Below are 19,001 nucleotides of genomic sequence, written 5' to 3' on the forward strand. Positions count from 1 at the left end.
ATTGGATAAGGGCCCACCATAATGACATTGTTTTAACTTAATTACCTCTTTAAAGACCATGTCTCCAAATACAGTCATACTCTGAGGTGCTAGAGGTTAGGCCTTCACCCTATGAATTTTGGTGGGGACACAATTCAACCCATTACAATGACCATGAGTGTGATGATCAACTCTTAGATAAACTTACTAATGTAATCCTAAACAACTGGGAACTCTCACATTTTAAAAATTTTCATCAGCTTTTTTGGGTGACTGGGCAGAAGGGAATGGAGAGATTGAACTGGGAACTTGAGTTTTTATTTCTGTCCACTGGTGCCTCTTGATTCCTGTGTTATGGCACATGTGAGACCAGATGCCTCACTCTGGTGTGTTCTTGCCCCCAAGACAGACACATTACATCTTCTTGGAGCATGAATTCGAAGTAAGTTATTACCTACTTTTGATAGGAAAATAAATGTATTGAATGTAAAGCTGGACTACATTTTAAGACCAAGTAATTTATACTTAGAGTAGGATGGTTATTGCCTGACCTCCTCTTTTTTCCTCTGCCAATAAAAGCACTTCAGTGACAAGAGCTGAGAAATAGTGCTGTGAATTAGTTTCTTTTCTGACAGTATTAAAAGGCCCGGATCACTTGCCTACCATTTTTACTTTCCTTCCTTTAGGCATGGGAGGCAGCATACCATCATGCCTTCAAAAGTCAACTACCAGGCGAACATCTGGGCCTTGAAGGAAGAGGGTTGTACACATGTCATAGTGACCACGGCTTGTGGCTCCTTGAGGGATGAGATTCAGCCCGGCGATATTGTCATTATCGATCAATTCATTGACAGGTGAGCAGTCACTCCAAACGCTTTTGGCTCTTGTAGATGGTCATTCCCAGCTCAGATGGATGAGGGGGAGAAGGGAAGGCAGGGCTTCCCTTAAAATGCTTTAAGCATTTTATTGTGGGAGTTTTAATTTTATTTTTAAAAATTTAATTCAAATAATCATATATATTTCTGAGATATAATGTGATATTTTGATATATGTATCCATCATACAATGATTAATCAAGCTAATTAACATTACCTGACATATTTATCATTTTTGGTGTGAACATTTGATTTTACTTTCTTAGCAGTTTTGGAAAATACAGTACATTGTTATTAACTATAATCACCAACTGTAAAGTAGATATCAAAAACTTATTCTTCCTAACTGAAATTTTGTGTCCTTTGACCATCTTCCCAACTTCCCCACCCCCGTCTCTGGTAACCACTATTTTACTCTGTTTCTTCTGAGTTTGACTTTTTTGGATTCCATGTATAAGTGAGATCATGCAGTATTTGTCTTTCTATGCCTGACTTATTTGACTTAACATAATACCCTTGAGTTTCATTCATGTTGTTGCAAATGACAGGATTTTCTGCTTATTTAAGACTGAATAGTATTCCGTTATGTATATAGATCACATTTTCTTGATCTGTGCATCCATTGATAGACACTTAGTTTGATTCCTTATCTTGGCTATTGCAAATAGTGCTGCAGTGAACATAGTGGTGTTCATTTGACGTACCAATTTCATTTCATTCGGGTATATATACCCAGAAGTGGGATTGCTTGATCATATGGTAATTGACATTTTTAGTTTTTTAGGAAACTTCATATAGTTTTCCACAATGGATATACTGGTTTACATTCCAACTAACAGTGTGCAAGGGTTCCCATTTCTCCACATCCTCATGAACACTTATCTTTCATCTTTTTAAGAATAGCAATTCTAACAGGTGTGAGGTGATGATATTGCATTGTGGTTTTAATTTGCATTTTTCTGATGATTAGTGATGTTGAACATTTTTTATATATCTGTTGGCTAATTTGTATGTCTTCTTTTGAGAAATGTCTATTCAGGTCTTTTGCCCTTTTTGTGGTCTTTTTTTAATTGAAAAATAATTGATTAAACATATTTGGGGGGTACACAGTTGAGTATCAATACCTGTGTACAATGTGTGACGATCAAATCAGGATAACTTAGCACATTCCTCATTACAAAATATAATCATACCTTCTGTCCATTAACCAATTTCTTGATAGCTCCCTTCTCCCTCCCTTTTCCCAACTCTGGCAGCCACAGCTCTGTTCTTTCCTTCTGAAAGTTTATCCCATTGTTATGATTGTCTGTCTTCCTTCTTTCCTTCCTTTTTTCCTCCCTCCCTTCCTTCCTTTTTTCTTTCTCTTTCTCTCCTTCTTTTGCTCCCACTTAGGACATGCTGTCTTTCTCTTTCTATGCCTGCTTTGTTTCACTTAATGTAATTTATTTTCTTCAAGTTCATCCATATAGCTGCAAATGGAAGATTTTTTTTTTTTTTTAACAGCTGAGTTGTATTCCATTGTGTATATATACCACATTTTCCTTATCCAGTCATCTGTCAATGGGCATTTAGGTTGATTCCATATCTTGGCTATTGTAAATAGAGCTGCAGTAAACATGGGAATGCAGCTATCACTTTGACATCTTGTTTTCCATTCCTTTGGATATATACCCAGTAGTGGGGTTGCTGGATCATATGCTAATCATATCTATAGTTGTTTGAGGAACCTCCATACTATTTTCCATAATAGCTGTCCTAATTTACAGTCCCACGAACATTGTAGGAGAGTTCCCCTTTCTCTGCATTCTTGCCAGCATTGTTATTTTCCATCTTTTTGATAATAGCCAGTCTAACTGGGGTAAAATGGTATCTTGGTGTGATTTTGATTTGTATTCCCTGAAGATTAGTGATGTTGAGCATTTCTTCATATACCTATTGGCCATTTGTTTGTCTTCTTTTGATAAATGTCTGTTCAGCTCCTTTACCCATTTTTTAATTAAATTCTTTGTTTTTTTTACTTTTTACTGTGAAGTTGTTTGCATTCCTTGTATATTCTGGACATTAATCACGTGTCTGATATATAGTTTGCAAATGTTTTCTCCCATTCTGTAGGTTTTCTTTTCACTCTATGATGTATCTTTTGCTGTGCAGAAGCTTTTTCATTTTATATAATTCCCTCTATTTTTTTCTTTTGTTGCCTGTGTTTTGGGGGTCTTATTCATAAAGTTTTTACCCAGTCTTATTTCTGAAGTGTTTCCCCATTGTTTTCTTTAGGGAGTTTTACAGTTTTGTGTCATATTTAAGTCTTTAATCCATTTTGAGTTGACTTTGGTTATATGACAATAGGTATAGGTCTAATTTCATTCTTCTACATATGGATGTCTAGTTTTCCCAAAATCACTTATTGAAGAGGCAGTCATTTCCCTCGTGTATGTTCTTGTTGCTTTTGTCAAAGATAAGTTGGCTTACCTATGTGGGTTGATTTCTGGGTTCTCTATTCTGTTCCAATGGTCAAGTGTATGTTTTTATGTCAGTACCATCCTGTTTTGGTTACTACAGCTTTATTGTATAATTTGAAGTAAGGTAGTGTAATGCCTCCAGCTTTATATATTTTGCTCTGGATTGCTTTGGCTATTCGGTGTCTTTTGTTGCTCCATATGAATGTTAGAATTGTTTTCTCTGTTTCTGTGAAGAATGTTGTTGGAGTTTTGGTGGGGATTGCATTGAATCTGTAGATTGCTTTGAGTAGTATGGACATTTTCACAACGTTGATTCTTCCAATCCATGAACATGGGATTTCTTTCCATCTTTTTGTGTCCTCTTTAATTTCTTTCAAAAGTGACTTGTAGTTCTCATTGTAGAGATCTTTTACCTCCTCAGTCAAATTGATTCTTAAGTGTTTTATTTGTTTGGTGACTATTGCAAATGGGCTTGCTTTCTTGATTTCTTTTTCTCATAATTGGTTGTTGGAGTATTAAAATGCTACTGACTTTTGGGTGTTGATTTTTGTATCCTGCTACTTTGCTGAAATTGTTTATCAGCTTTTAAGAGTTTTTTGGTTGAGGGTTTAGGCTTTTCTCTATATAGGATCATGTCATCTGCAAAAAGGGACAGTTTGACTTTGTGTTTTCCCAATCTGTATGCCCTTTTTTCTTTCTTTTGCTTAATTGCTCTGGCTAGACTATATCTGGTGATATAGGTGATTCTTTTAATTGCAGGAGTTGTTTTTGAAGGGAGAGACTCTTTTCTGTAGAAGTGTTATATTGATAGTCAGGTTGCGCATTTGAAGTCTGTATCATGGTGAGTGCTTCAGTTTCACCTGTATCATTCTTGGGGTTGTTTGTGGGTGTCTATGTGGCCTAGGCAGTGGGCCCTCAGCAGTTTCTTTTTGAGGTGAGTGAGCCACTGCTGGTCAGTGAGCAGGTGTGTACTGCTGCAGCAGGTCCTGGCAGCTCTGTAGAGGACCACTGGATCTGGCTGTTGAGTTCGGAGCAAGCCTGCATGCATGCCACAGACCCAGCAGCTCTCTAAAGCTGTGGAGGGCTGGGGGGTGAGGAATCACCGCCAGGTTGGCTATTGTTGTGGGCACCTGTGGACTCAGCAGATTCATGGGTTGTACAGGACTGGTGCGCACAGTTGTGGAGAATAACTGCTTACTGGTGGTGGCTTCCCTGCCCAGCTGGTCTGCCTACCTGCCTCATGAGGGAGAGGAGGGAGTATCATGTGGGCTTAGATGCTGGGGTCTTGGTCCATCTTCATGGTCTGAGCTCCAGGCATCTGAGAATGTGGTCCTGGTGACACATGTGCAAATGTGTGGAGGGTTGCAGGGAGGAGCAGGGCTACTGCCAGGCTTTATGTGGACAGGTGTGGGCACCTGTGAATTCAATATGTCTGTGGCCAGGGCACAAATGTGGGGAACTGCTGCACCTTGGCTGATTTTCTGCTCAGCTGGTCTGCATGCTCACCTGGGGGTAGAGTGAGGAGGTGGTATGCAGGTTCAGATGCTGGGGTCTCAGTCTTTCTGTCTGTCCTAGGCTCCAGGCAGCCTTGGCTGTGGTCCCACCAGCATCCAGGTGGACACAGTAGAATTCAGGAAGCTTTTGCCCATTCTTTAATGGGATTATCTGTTTTCTTGCTATTGAATGGAATTCCTTATACATTTTAGATATTAACCCCTTATCTGATATATAGTTTGCAAATATTTTCTCCCAATCTGTAAGTTGTCTATAAATAGAGGGGAATTTGTAAACATGTACACAATAGGATAATAATGAAATCTCACAATTTTAATTCCCAACTTCAACATGTATCTAGTCACTGCAATTTCTAACTTTAAAATATGGGAACTCTTTTTTCTTAAAAATAAATCATAAGTTAATATTTCCTTAGTATTAGACATTCATGCAGTGATCTCCTTTTACCTATCATCTCATGATTTTTTTTTTTAACAGTTGATTTGTTCAAATAAAGGACCAGAGAAGGTCCATTCATTGCATACATGAGCTTAATAATCAATAAGACTTCTAACCTGGTTTCCACCCTCTTCTTTCATTTTTCTTTTTGTCCTGCAGCATCACCCCACATTCTGGGTTTTACTGATTGCAACCTTAAGTGTCATTTATGTCTTCTGTCCCTGTGTGTGCTGTAAACTGGCAATTAGCCTGATTAGAACCAGGTTTGTATCTTGGCAGGAATCCTTCCTTCTGCATCATATCAGGAGGCACGAATGTCTGGTTGTCTCTTCACAGTGTTATGATCAGTCAGATGATTTGGGTGCTAGGGGTTTTTTATTATTTAGTTTCACAAGTTATACGTAATTTTTGTTCCTTTCCTGGAAAGTCACAAAAATAGACTATTCTACTATTCCTGGCTCTTTTCTGCATTTAGAAGTAGTTGAAGAAATCACAAGGGGAAGTGGTAGTCTCCTGAGACCACATTTCTGCCCCATTTCTGGTTGATTAACTGCCTCCATGGTGCTCTGGGATGGAGACAGGAGCTTCTTGTGCTGGATGGGACAGGAGGAGTACCGCAGAGTTAAGCCGTTTGGAGGTTCCTACCGTAGTCCCCTGTCCAGTCACCTTGACTGTCATCTCAGTCCATCCTGCTCCTTACATCTGTCATCTCTGAGCTTACTACACCCAAAGTCCTCTCCTGCCTCTTCTGCTATGGATCAGGAGGTTACACAGTCAAGTTCTGTGAGTCTTCTGCCTTTTAGGGATTCCTTATAATTTCTGGTTTATCAGAAGCATTCTTGACTGTTATCTGATGAAATTAAACTGTTAGGTCGAACCACATGAAATTGCCCATTCTGTAGGTTGGAAATGGTTGACTATCAGCAGTTTCATGTGGTTCAACCTAGTAAATAATGGGGGTAGACTAAAATTCTTACATGTCCCTCACCCTACCTTTTTTCCCTCTCATTTATTTGTACCTGACACTACATATTTAGTATCTGTGTTCCCCTCTAGAATATAAGCCATGTGAGGGCAAAGACCCTCTCTGTACTGTTTGTACTTTATCCCCAACACCCACAACAGTGTCGGGCCCATAGTTGCTCAAATAATATTTTTTAATGATTAAATATAGTCATTTGAAGGGAGGGGGAGGAGGCTGGAGTTTGTGTTTAGGAGACATCTTGATCAAAGTCTGTGTCTGTCAAAGTCCACTGTTTGGAGGTAATAACTTAAGAAAATTATTGTAATATGTTAATTAAAGCAGAATACAAAACTCTTTATTCATAATGATAGAGATTTATTAAGTATTATAGATGACATTTGAAAGAAAAGTCTAAATTGGGCACCGAGCCTGAGATTAATTTGTTACTTAAATGGTATAACTGTACACTGTTGTATTTCCTGGATCTTTTTCTCACATGTAGTAAATGTAGATGTTTCACTACTGGCTCTTTCAAGAAAGAAGTTGGACCAGAAATACGGAGAATGGAAAGAGAATAGGTATTGCCAACAGATCTGGTTTCCTTCTGTCTTGGCACTTCTTAGCTATGTAACCTTAAGATCTTCTGGGATCCGTTTTCTTTTTTATGAGCCATTTGGATAACCTACCTCCTTAATGTTTTCATTTTCTTGGAATTTCAGTCTCTAACAAGTGCCTTTTATGGGCTCTAGCTTGTGTTACTTGCTCGATAACAGGTGCCATTCTGAGAGTGTGGGCATTTGGCCTAAAGAGGTCCAATAGCTAACACCACTTGGTAACAACAACAAAAAGATCTGTTAAAAGGAGGATCCCTAAGCGAATATAATTTAGCATGAAATCTCAGTTTTTATATTGATTATGTATTGTGCTGATAACATTCTGGGTACATTAGTTTAGATAAGATTTTAAAGCTAATTTTACCTGTTTCTCTTTTAGTTTTTTAATGTGGCCACTAGAAATATTTTAATTCTGTGTGTGGCTCACATCACATTGCTGTTGGATGGCATCTTCTAAATGATACTGCCCCTGGTTGAGCCAAGTGGCTTCCAGTTAAACAGGCTTGGGCACGTATGTGGTTCACCAGGTATTTGAATGTCTCATAGAGAATCAGAACTTTTTGCCTTGTGGGTAATGCCCTATATGTGTTATGCTGATGATAGCACATTTCTTTTTGTTTGTTTTGATTTGGTTTGGGCGGCAGGCCTGTACAGGGATCAAACATTGTGTTCTCAGCACCACACTCTAAACAACTGTGCTAACCGGCCCTGTGCATTTCTTAATAAGGTGTTCGGATCTTGGTGTGCTGAGGCAGGCACCTGATACCTCCATTTGGTGCTATCATCAGGCACGAATGGCGAGCCCAAGGTTCCCAGAGCTATGCCCACATTGTAACATTCTGCACGGAGGCCCAGTGGATTATAGAGCTACAGGGCAGGGGCAGGACCACTCTGTCTGGAGGTTTCGTCTTGGCTCTCTTTGACAGTGGACGAATCACCTCACCTACCTGGGTGCTCCCTTCAAAATGAAGGGCTGAACCGCACTGTCTCTCAGGCTCCTTTTCGCTGCACTGCACGTGTCCTTGCCAGGGCTGATCTAGAAACACATACTCGTTGCTATGCTTTGCCAGCACGTGGTCTCAGAAGAAACATCCTCATGCTAAAGTGGTCTAGTCTGTGACAAAGAGTTGGAACGGAGCAGTATGGCTGTTCTTATTTTAAAGCTGGCAGAACTAAAGCACGTCACTTTCTCTTCCCTCAGTGCCCAGCATGGGGGAATAAGTAATCCTACAGATCAGCCATGCTGTCCATAACTTAGAGGTTATTAAGATTTAAGAGTGACAGGTAGCTCTGAGTTTTAGAGTTGTTCTGAAAACATTAGGTTTCTACTCTAGTAATGAAATAAACTCTTGAAGGAGTCTGACAAAGCTGGAAGTTCTTTTAAGAACATAGTCACATTTTTTTCTCATGCTACGTTCCAGCTGGTGAGTCAAAAGCCTGGGCATGAGAAAAGGGGAGTCCTGGGTGTGGCTGTCCTGGAGAAAGTAGGACAGCACCAGGTGGAGAGGGTAGTGGGTTCAAGTATGTTTGGATGTGTGCAGTCTGTCCTTATGTCTGTTTCTCAGACATGAAAGGAAATGCCTCAGGCATTTAACATGAAAATAATCGTCTTTTGTTTGTGATTAGGGCAGCTGTAGAAAGCAGAATATATTTTGGTCTAGAACTTAAACACCAAAAGGATGTGTTGTGTTTTTCATTTTCTCGCACTGTGCCATGTTTCCTGACTCTGCCCTAGGTCCTGGGTTACATGTGTAGCATTCTTCACAAATCAAAAATTAAAAGTAGGAAAATAGGAATTCATACCAAGAACTTACAAGAGGTTTGGACACAGTAGGTTTCCTCAGTGCCTTATGCCTCCTGCTGTATTGGGTTTGATTAATCCACTTCTTTTACTTTTTGGAAGGTCCTCATTGTCATAGCCTCAACTCATTTGGCCTTTGAGGATAAAACATGGTTAGAACTGGAACTTGTTCCATTTCTTGGCAGTCATTAAACAGTCTATTTGAACTGTGGAAAGAATTTGGTCTTTTATCTTCCCTAAGAGAAAGTTGTCAGGCTATTTATAATTTAGTAGGATCTCATAAGGTATATGCACCAAGGTTCGTGATTTGGGGATTTCTCTTCTGTGGTACATACCCTTGGTGTGCAGGGTACACCTATGGGGAACCTCAAAGCAAGATGTTCTGTAAGTAGGGGAGAAAAAAGACCTCCTAAGGAAGTCAGTCCCCAGAATCTGGCTTTGCCATGTGAAATAGGGACGGCATCGGAAAGCTCAGCTACTCTCAGGGTTCCAGTTAGGCTCTTTAGGTTGTTTCTCCATTGGGCTTTACATAAGTGTTTCTCCTGACCTGCCGTCTTCACTCATCTTCCATGTCCCTTTGCCATTCTCCAAGGAGACGCTGGGAGTGCTGCCTGTCCCCTTACTTGCTAATTGGTTCTAGAGTTACCTCCTCTCTCAGTGCTAACTGTTCTTTCTAAAAGGGGCTTTGAAGATGCAGCTTTCTCCTTTGAGCCCAGCAGGATCAGTGATGGGTATTTTATGAAGCCTGATACTTGCCATACCTCCTCCCTGCCTGTGGTTTGGCAAGGGCCCTGTGCCAGTAAGACCAAATTCTAGGATGAGACTTAAAGAAATTTGGAAGCATGACTCTGCATTTGTTTAGCCTTTGTTTTGTTTTTGCTTATGAGCTTTGCACCTAAAGGCATGATCCTGTCCTGCTTCCCACACCAACCCTACTTTTGAAGCTTCAACAATGCTAGAAAGTGGTGCACAGGAGTGATTTCTCATAAGGTTTTTGCTATTGGAGCAAAGCAAGATTATTTCCCCACTAGCTGCTTTTTTCAAAGCCTGTGCCTTTTGCTGTCTCTTCCTGTTTTCTTTGTGGTACATGGGCCCTCCATTTTCTAATCCAGTTATTGTTAGATGCTTCTAAAAATTCATTTGTCTGTAAGGGATAATTGATGATAAGGCCTTTTTTTTTCACCCCAAACTACTAACTGTCCATGCTATGCACGGCACATGGGCAGAGGATTCTAGCAATTTCTACATATGACCTTTCTCCTCTTTGCTGTCAATTCTCATTATTACAGGAATGCAATTTACCATATTTTTTATGCAAGTATAAAAAGGAACAACTAGATCTGTAAACTGTTTGGAAAGATGCCCACATTATATTAAGTTTTTAAATAAAGGGATTGTAGTAGTAGGACCTGTTAATTAAGCTACTTCTGTCACTCTTAGAAATATCTCAAGGTGAAATTAGCAAGGAGGAGGATGGGATTTCTTTTTAACAATAGCCTTATCAGGGATATTGTGCAGATAAGGATTTTTTTTTTTTTTTACGATTAGGAAAATATGACCAAAAAACGATGATTAAAGAAAGCAGGATGTGATTCCTAGTGCCAAGTGGTTTCTGTAAAATGAGGTTAACATGTTGACTTGTTGTGCCTGAGGCCCCTACTTAGGTTCTGCTCTAAGAATGCAGTGGAAGAAGCCACTGCTTGGAAGTGAGGACATCCAAAATTATTTCTTGGCTCTGCCCCCAAATTCCTTTGTCACTTAGTGTCCTCATCTGTTAAATGAGAGATAGCATTGGATTGACTGAAGAGTTCTGGCGTCTTCCCTCTTCAGATTATTTTCTTCATCTTACTTTCTTGCGAGAAGAATTGGGAGAGGGTTGGTGTGCTTTCGTGATGCATTCTTACTCATCAGGAAAGTCCCGCTGTAAACACAGCGCTGAGGGATCAGTTATGTCAGCTTATTTTCTCCTCCCAAAGAGACAGCCTGCCTTGGGCTTCCCCCATGATGTCATAGTGTAAAACAGTGGGCCCAGGTGGGGGTGGGCTCAGATGGACAGTATTTCATCAGTTTCTTTCCACGTCTCGGGCAGAAGGTGGATTCTGATGACTGGAAATAGGGTTTTATAGCAAAGATTTACACAAGAAACCTGTGCTTAGCTCTTTTTCCCATTTGTGCAACAGCAGTGGTTTTTTTTTGTTTTTCTTCTTTTTTTTTGGCAGTTGGCCAGTACAGGGATCCAAATCCTTGACCTTGCCGTTATCAGCACCAGACACTCGCAAGTGAGTTAACTGGCCAGCCCCCAACCAACAGCTACTTTAACCCTACTCTCCCTCACTCTTAACTGAGAAAGTCATCTCCGACTTTATAGAGAAAAACAGAAGCCATTAGGCATAAACTCCCCCTGTTCCGTAGCCCCCCCCTTTCACCAGTGACTTGCATCCCTGTTGTTCCTTGTCATTGTCCTGCCTCTAGCTATCCTTGAAGTAGGGCCAACTATTCCCCTCTATGAGTTTCACTCTTATGTTGTGCTTCTTAACCTAGTTCTGTTATTACCTCCTCACTGTTAAGCCTGTTATTTAAAACCCTAAGCTACCAATTGTTTAGTTTCTACTAGATGACACAATGAGTTAATCCCATTTACTGCATACAGCAATTATTTCCCCAGTTTATGTTTGAGGAAACTTAGGCCTAGAAATGTTAGCCATTGGCTCGTAAATGGAACCTGTGGGATTTGAACTCTGGTAATCTCCAAAGCCTGTTACCTCAATGACCCCTCATCCATCTACTTCCAGCTCTACCCTCCCCCTTGAAGGCCACACTGGCTGCTAGGTACAGGACAGGGTCCCAAAGCTACTTCAGAGTTTGTAATTCAATTAAGTTATCTCCCTTGGTTGTCTTCTGTCCCAACACACCCTCCCCTCCCAGCCCCCATTTCTCTACTTGGCAAGTTTGTAACACTGTGGCACTGCCGTCCACTTGGCAGTCATGCTGGTTTTGTCACCTGTGCATGCCTTGAACCTGCCCTCTCTTCTCTGTCTCCCCTGCCTGCATCAGTATCAGTTCCTTCCTTTCTGCACATTATTCCTCTCCAGCTTGACGCCGATAACATAAACCATGGTACAGTCACAGGGTGCTGGAAACTAAGCATCTGCTACCCTCTGGGAGGACTTGCCCCGGAGTCTGGTCTTGTGTGTTGTGACTGAGCAGTGATCAGCACCAGCTCATACCCAGACTTCTGAATTAACAGCACAGCCGAGGGAGAAATGATGTCCTAACAAGCTGTTCATGTAGAAGGTGTCAGCAGCTCTTGTAATTTGATGCATTTTTTTCCTAGGTTCTATCATCTTTGATGTCGCACATCTTTAACATATGCTTTAAAATATCTTGTCATCTTTGTGGTGGTTTCTTCTATACTTTTTGTGCTTAGAAAGCCCCAGTATCCCCCCTTGTTTTCCTTTCCCCAGTGAAATATTAATGTTTGTCTGGTCACACCTGGTCTTCTGAACTTAAAGAAGTTATCTCTGGATAATTCTGAGGTGAAAGAAAATATCAAGCTCTTACCACGCGTAGATGCTGTGAGCGCTGGATAATAACAACTCATATAATTATGGCTGGTGGAAATGGTTAGGACCATTTTTAAAAGGTTATCTGACACATTAGTAAAGTTTAAAATGTGCGTGCCTTTCCAACCAGCCTTCCCCTTTTGCAGTTTGCAATCCTTAGAATAAAAGCACCAAACTGCATTTTTTGAGGATGGGTGCATATTGTTTCCTGAGTGAACAGCTTAAGGCAGTGGTTAAACAACAATCCTGTAGAATGTCATGAGACTAAATAGGATTGATAAAGTTATGTACATTGACCTGAGCAGTGTCCGTAATTCTTACGAAGCTGCTTAATAATAAATCAGTAAATGCTTTTATAGTCCTTATTATGTTCCTGACACTGCTAATTATCACTGCAATAGGAGGTGTTCCCTACAAACCTGACTGTCCTCTATTGCGGGTGAGAAAACTGAGGCCCAAAGAGGTTATCACCAGTCAGAACTAGGATTTCTCCTCTTATACTATTCCTCGACATGCTGTTGAACAAGACCTCATGAAAAATAATAGAAAATAAGAAGGGAAAACTGTAACCTGTTTGAGCAGTCTCAGCTCATTGAGATGTAAACATCCATTGGTTTTTCTCCTTTCCTATCACACTATAAGCAATTATGGGCACTGCTATACATCGAAGCTTAAATCCCTGGTGTAACTGTTGACAGTGGGAAATCCTACTATGGTAATTGGAAGGTGGGGCCTCGAAGAGGTGATTGGACTGTAAGACCATGCCATAGTGAGTGGATTAATAATGGTGTTCAGGGGCATGGTTCTGAGGGCTTTACAAGGAGAGCACATGAGAGTCTCTCTCTCTGCTCTGCTATTTTCTGCTATGAGAGACCCTTGCATAGCTGTAAAGCCACCACCAAAGAAGACCCTCACCAGATGTGTTCCCTTTTGGACTTCCCAGCCTCCAAAACTGTAAGCTATAAATTTCCTTTTCTTATAATCACCCAGTTCAAGGTATTTTGTTATAAGCAACAGAAATGGACTAATATAACAGGTACTCCGATTGAAGCAGTGGGAGGATCCAAATTCATAACTTTTCAGTTCCTTCTGGTTACTTGGAGTCATTCGATTTCTTAATCTGTTGCTGTTCATGTCAAAAATTAGCTGTAACACATGTTACACTTTGACTGTGTGACACTATGGATATCTTTTAAGTGACATGGGCAGAATCACTTCCCCTAAGCCACTCTCCCTGAGAGTGGCCATTGTTCTGCTCTGCCAGTTAGTTACTCACGTTCTAGAGTGCCAGGGCGTGTTGTGGACATGGACCATGTTTCAAAACCTCCTCAAGGTATGTGATATGTTTGCTTCTCCTGGGGGACAGGTATTTTCTCTCAACTTATTTGCAACTCTGGCATTTCCTAAAGGAAAAATATTAACAAATGGCTCTCTTCAAGCTGATTCAAGAGTCCAGATTCATGAAAGAACCAACCAGTCTTTCTCAGGGCTCTTCTCCCCGCTCTATGTATGAAAGTGCCCAGTGTTTTCTCCTTGACTGTCTTGAACTTGTTTCTCCTGCTAGCACACGCAGAATTTTGTCTCCTTCACTCTTGTATGGGCAGTTTTTATTTGTTTGTACACTAACTTTTCTTAGCACGTGTTCCTGCTTGACAACCTCAAGCAGTTTTTGGGGTACCCTTGGCTTGAGGCCCATCCTAAGCATTGTACTCTGAGGCTGGCAGAAGAGACCTACAGAAGTAGATTTTCCATAAACGGTAGTTACTAATGGTAAGCATTTGCTTCTTATCTCATCCAGCCCTCACATGGACCATCAAAGGGAAGTGTATTATTACCACTTTAGATATGAGGAAACTGATAAAACTGAGGTGCAGAAAGATCATAGTGGCTTTCCCAGAGGCGCACAGCTAGTGAGTGGTAAAGCCAGCCAGATCAATCAGCCCCTCAGGTGTGTGGTTTTCAGTGGGATCCCAAGCTAAGGGGGAGGTAAAACTAATTTTACCCAGCTTGAAGAGTTTACTGGTTGAAGCAAGAGTAGGTGGCAGACGTTCAGCAGCAGTTCTTTATTACTGTAGAAACTGTAACTGGGTTAAACCATATCTCAAACCACATAATCATGTGTATTAGCTTCCTATTGCTGCTGTAACAAATTATCACAAACTTAGTGGCTTAAACAACACAAATTTATTATCTTATTCTTCTGTAGGTTAGGAATCTAATATTTGGTGTCACTGGGCTTAGAAAAGAAAAAGGTGTCGGCAGGGCTGTATTCCTTTCTGAAGGCTTGAGGGAGGATCCATTTCCCTGCCTTTTGCCACCTGCAAACCTTGGCTTAGGGCCCACATCCATCTTCAAAGCCAGCAATTGTGGATTGAGTCCTTGTCACATCTCATCACTCTGACATTGACTCTTCTGCCTCCTTCTTCCACATGGAAGGACCCTTGTGATGACATTGCACCACCTAGTTAATCCAGAACAGTCTTTCTGTTTTAAGGGCAGCTTGTTGGCAACCTTAACTCTGCTACCTTAGCTCCCCCTTTGTCATGTAAGGTAATATATTCATAGGTTCTAGGGATTAACATGTGGACATCTTTGTTGGGGGATATTATTCAACATAAAATGGGAATGTTATTGCATCACTGTCTATTGGGAGTCATGCTGGAGGTTTTTGCAGCTTTGTGTTCATATTTAAACAAAGATGTAATGTAAGTGGGTATCTTACTCAGTTCAGGCTGCTATAACAGAATACCATAGGCTGGGTAGCTCTAAACAAGAGAGGTCTGTTTTTCACAGTTATGGAGGTAAGGAAGTCCAGGAAAAGTTGCCAGCAGATTTGGTGTCTGGTGAGGGCTTGCTTTCTCAAAGATGCCACCTTCTTGCTGTGTCCTCACATGGTAAAAGGGAGTAGCTAAGTCCTGGAGTCTCTTTTGTAAGAGTACTAATCCCAACCATGAGGGCCCTCTTCTCATGACCCAGTCACATCCCAAAGGCTCTACTTCCTATTACCGTCACCTTGGGGGGTGGGAGGAGGGTAGGATTTCAACATAGGAATTTGGGAAGTACACAAACCTTCAGACCATAGCAGTAGGGCTAATAATCTTATAAAGAAAGAACTTGAGGAGGTCAGGTAATTTGCTCAAGACCACACAGACATCCAGTGATAAGATTCAAATCCAAGAATGAACCTGCATTTCCTGTATTTCCTCCATGTCATTCAGAAAACCCAGCATGAATGTGAACTTTGATTCTGAATATAGAAGAGCTGTTGTAGCTGGAAATGAAAAGCCATGTCTCCACCCTCTGAGGGCTGTCGATTCAGCCGTATCTAGATCAACAAACATCCTGGTCTTCGCTTCAGAATCAGTACCCCCTTGGCTGGAAATTGGAAGTGAACTGGCAGGTTAAATCGGGTAACAGTCCCCACTCTAGGGCTCACTGGGCAAGTTTATTCTTGACTTCCTGCTGAGTTGTAAAAGCTCTGATTTTTCTGATAAAGACCCTCAGATGAAAGACAGGTGCTATTGAATTTGTACACGTTTCATCCTAGAATGTCTCTTAGGAAGAGCTCTTCTGAACTATGGTTGTAAAACCCATTGCTCTTGGTCAGAATTTCATTCACATTAACAGTGCCTCATTTTATGCTGTACAGGTAAGTTGCTGTTTATAGAGATTTAAGTTTAGATCATTAAACATTTCACTGAATGTGTTGAAACTTATGTTAGTGATGCAGAACACAAGTAGGTAGGAATGCTGTGAAGAGACAATGTTTATTGGCACCTTGCTTTCTAGTATCTTGATAGTGTAGCCCGAAACCATTAGAAACATTGGTTTTAAAGCCCTCATTTCTTCCCCACTGCCACCCCTTTCGCTTGTCCCTTATGAGGTTGATGCTCTGAGGCCACGTCCTGGTACTGACTTCTAATTTTGTCTCTAACCCAGATCTCCCTTCTGAGCTGCTGTGGATTATCTGGACATCTTGGTTGACTAAGTCTTCCTAATGCCCTTATTATAAATGGATAGACAAACACCATATGATTGGAAAATGGAGAATCAAAAAAGACATAGCGGTGTGCTATTTGCCATGTAGCTCATAGATAAGACTGTTTAAAGAGAAAAATAAGCTGTTTCACTTGAGAGGGAATTAATACTGTGGTCAGTAAGTATCACATGCATATAATGTAATATAAAGCTTAATGTGATACATGTTATGTCTTAAGGTAAAATAATTCAAAACAAAGGGAAGAGTAACATGGCAAAGGGGTGGGGACAAAAAGGAGAGAAGGGCAGAGAGGGTCAGAGATGTTACTTCAGAGATGCCTGTTGGAGTATAGCAACTGGAGGTTTCTGTGGCCCTGTTTTCATAATCACAGTTCTACGTGGGGATGTTGCTAATACTTGACTCATCAAAGGCTGAAACCAAGCCAGAGCTGGAGTTTAGTACGTGGCACCATTTTATTGGTCAGTCTTTCAAACAAAGAAAAACTTCTGTTTGTACAGGCTGAAAGAGTCATTTGACCTGTTCTTCAACCCCATCTGGAATTGCTTTGGAGTTAACTTAGCCCTTTCTCTAAGGCACGTGTGACAAAAGGTTGAGAAGAACAGACTGAGTTTTCATTCCTCCAGAGTGCTGTGGCCTCATCTCTGAGTGAGATGGCTGCATTGCCTGCTGGTGTCATTGTTTGTGTGATGGAGTGGAAGTAACAGGTTAATTTTAGCTGGTAGACATGCCAGCTGTGTAAATGGGACTAGTGAAACTATTTCTTAGTGCTGTCCCCCAATCTCCTACCCTTCTCCTATTGGCGTTCCCTTGTCTGCCCTTCCTTTGCCCTCCCCTCTGTAGGAAAGACAAGGGCTCTTTCCTGTGTTACTCATGAGTTCAAGTCTAGAACAATTTAATGGACATAGAAAGTGGTTTGTTCTGAAAATTTCTGGAGAGAAACTTCTGGGTGACTTGGCACTAGGTTAATTTTAGCTTCTCTTTTGTGGACTCAAAACTGCTTTACCAAAAACTTGAAGTTTTGAAGAGACTACAGCAGCTAGTAAAGGAACAATCTAAACAAGGTGGCAATGAGACAGATTCCCAAATGTGGGACAGGACAAATGGTTACTTTCTTCAATGAGTCAGTGACATGAAAAATATGATTGGGGTTGAGGGCAGGAATTACTTTTAATTTAAAGACATGACAGTAAATACAAGATAAGGACCTTGTTTGGATCTGAAACTAATAAAGCAACTATTTAAGGGAAAAAAAGATTTTTAAGACATCAGGGAAATTTGTATATGGTCTGAGTTCAACGCCTGCAATTTGTAGCCATGAAAAATTTAATAAACAGGTGAAACAAGTTTGACAGAATTTGGGAAATTGTTGAATCTGCGTGATGTATTTGTGGAGTTCACCACACAATCTTCTCCATCTGTGATGATGAAACATTCTCATATGAACTTAAGTGATTTCCTGGCCTTCCTGAGCCCATGGTTGAGTCGTACATATAATCCAAACTAGTTACCTTGTCATGGCTGCCAGACCACAGACACTCTAATTCTTGTTGGGTAGCTTGTTGCCACCAGTCCAGAAGTAGAAAAGCCTAATACCATCCTGAAGCTGCTTTTTTAACAGTTTGCCTTCAGCTTATCCAGAGCTATTGATTCTGGAGTGAAGATCAAGTTGTTGACCAAGATATGGTTGATTCACCAGCCCTCAGAGGATGGAGAGATGGCTTTTTTAAAAAACAGACAAACAAACAAACAAAAACCTGTCTATTTTTTTTGTAGGACCACCAAGAGGCCTCAGAGCTTCTATGATGGGAGTCATTCCTGTGCCAGAGGAGTGTGCCATATTCCAATGGCCGAACCATTTTGCCCCAAAACGAGAGAGGTTTGTAGTCTTTCTGGAAGGTGTACCAGAACAAATCATAAAGGCTTGAGGTGGCATTTAGAGTTAGATTAGTTGGCTAAGCAGGTGGTCCCTCTTCTCCTCCTCAAGTTTTGTGCAAGGTTTTATGAATGAAGAGTTATGTCCCTTTGCTAATAATGCCTCTACTACTCTCAATCATTTGTAACCAAACCACTCAACTTTGCAACCTACCTTTTTGAATAAGTTTTGATTTTTGCTGTCAGGATAACTTTTAAATAATTTTGTATAGGATAGCATGTTAGTCAAGAGTATACAGTCTGGAGCCAGATTACTTAGGATCAAATCTCTGCTCTTCAGCTTAATGACTGTCTATTATTGGACAAATTACTTAACATCTCTGGGCTTCAGTGATCTCATTTGTAAAATGAAAATAGTGATAGCATGTACTTCATAGGACTGTGTGAGGGATAAAAGAGTTATAAAGTGTTTTATACCATGCCTGTCACTTGTGGAACACCCAAAGACTGATGATTGCTTTTATGAATTAAGTTTTTATTATTGATAATCTAAATATAGTCACACTGGCATCTTTTGCTCTTGAGCTGAGTTTGGCCATTGCTGTTCAACCTCCTCTTCAACATTATAGTAAAATCTCAGAAAGATGGGGGCAGCTCCACAAGGGCCAGTGGTGGTAAAGGTAAAGAGTTGTAACCTTAGCTCCCAGGAAATAAAAATGCCTACCACAACTCAAAAGTCCATTGCTTGGTCCACAATTGCTACTTTTCTTTATAATCCCACATTTGAAAGGTGCAACTGAAAAGATCAGAAGTATAGTCAGAGGCGAACTGCCTGGTAAAATGTACTGCGTAAGCTAACTTAGAGAATATAAATATCTAAACATGTTACTCAGATCATTTTAACACCTACATATCAAGAGT

The 19,001-nt window shown here is 40.7% G+C and overlaps 1 protein-coding gene across 1 annotated transcript in view; it reads left to right on the forward strand.

Annotated features, from left to right (window-relative positions):
- Positions 1-19,001, forward strand: part of MTAP (methylthioadenosine phosphorylase) — a 46,746-nt gene that overhangs the window by 15,442 nt on the left and 12,303 nt on the right. Inside the window, exons 4-5 of the mRNA XM_063080917.1 lie at positions 666-833; positions 17,982-18,084. Of these exons, the coding sequence (XP_062936987.1) occupies positions 666-833; positions 17,982-18,084 (271 nt within the window). The remainder of the gene's footprint in view (positions 1-665; positions 834-17,981; positions 18,085-19,001) is intronic.

Source organism: Cynocephalus volans, chromosome 16, assembly GCF_027409185.1.
Source record: "Cynocephalus volans isolate mCynVol1 chromosome 16, mCynVol1.pri, whole genome shotgun sequence".
Lineage (NCBI taxonomy): Eukaryota > Metazoa > Chordata > Mammalia > Dermoptera > Cynocephalidae > Cynocephalus > Cynocephalus volans.